Source organism: Propithecus coquereli, unplaced genomic scaffold (assembly GCF_000956105.1).
Source record: "Propithecus coquereli isolate 6110/MARCELLA unplaced genomic scaffold, Pcoq_1.0 Scaffold113, whole genome shotgun sequence".
In the NCBI taxonomy this organism is placed as follows: domain Eukaryota; kingdom Metazoa; phylum Chordata; class Mammalia; order Primates; family Indriidae; genus Propithecus; species Propithecus coquereli.
The window spans coordinates 1968246-1969132 of NW_012135303.1; the positions used below are offsets into that span (position 1 = coordinate 1968246).

The 887-nt window shown below is 35.1% G+C and overlaps 1 protein-coding gene across 1 annotated transcript in view; it reads right to left on the reverse strand.

The window, feature by feature from the left end:
- NBEAL1 (neurobeachin-like 1) overlaps positions 1 to 887 on the reverse strand; it is a 208658-nt gene that overhangs the window by 123142 nt on the left and 84629 nt on the right. Inside the window, exons 15-16 of the mRNA XM_012655033.1 lie at positions 859 to 874; positions 241 to 400 (exon numbers count right to left, since the gene is read on the reverse strand). Coding sequence (XP_012510487.1) covers positions 241 to 400; positions 859 to 874 — 176 coding nt within the window. The remainder of the gene's footprint in view (positions 1 to 240; positions 401 to 858; positions 875 to 887) is intronic.

Below are 887 nucleotides of genomic sequence, written 5' to 3' on the forward strand. Positions count from 1 at the left end.
ACAGAGTTCACAAGCTTTTTCAAGTGTCATCCTAGCACTATGTGATCTCTCCAAGAAATAACCATTTGATATTTCGTTGCTTTGCACTGGCGGAGACCAGTTGTTGTAAGTGTACTGAGGATTGCCAGTATATGGTCTTCTTTCCAGTTCATCTCCAAGCCATTCCACTGCCCCAGTCCACTTTCTTTTAAGATTTCCATTGCCCTGCAGGATCTAATGCTAATTATAATCATTAGCTACATCAACACAATCTTAGACTGGCTCACCTTCTGAAGTAAGGCACCAAGAATCGCGACTCCATGGGAGTGAATAAGATTGTCCTGGTTGATAGGATGTCTCTGAATAAAATGTTTCACAATCAAGATAAATGTTGCAACTAGGTTTCTCTCTAGTCTTGACTCTGTGGAATCAGGAACATATCATTAATTATTCTAATTGTTATAATCACCTTTATATCACATTTTCTATATCACAATGCATATTGTAACAAAGTAGGCATCTGGTTCTGCAGTTTGTTTCCAAGGCTTACTTCTACAAAGGAATCAGAAAAAGCAGCAACTGCGTATTGTGTACTTATATGGGCATGTATATATTTTCTCCACCACAAATTTAACAATGTAGTAATATTTCCAATAAGACAATAAACTAAGGATAGTGGAGAGTAAAAACAACATCTTTATTTGTTTGATGAAAGTATAAACTTTCTGAACTATATTAGTAAAACCAGGGATAGCTGCTATAGCTACAAATGGGTTAAGTTTCTTCTGAATGGTTGGTAGGATATTTTAATCTATTTTTCAATTAATTCTCAAATGTCTCAATGACAATTTTGTGTTATTAATAATTTCATCTTAATACCTGATGCCTTTGTGGAGGTCAATACCATA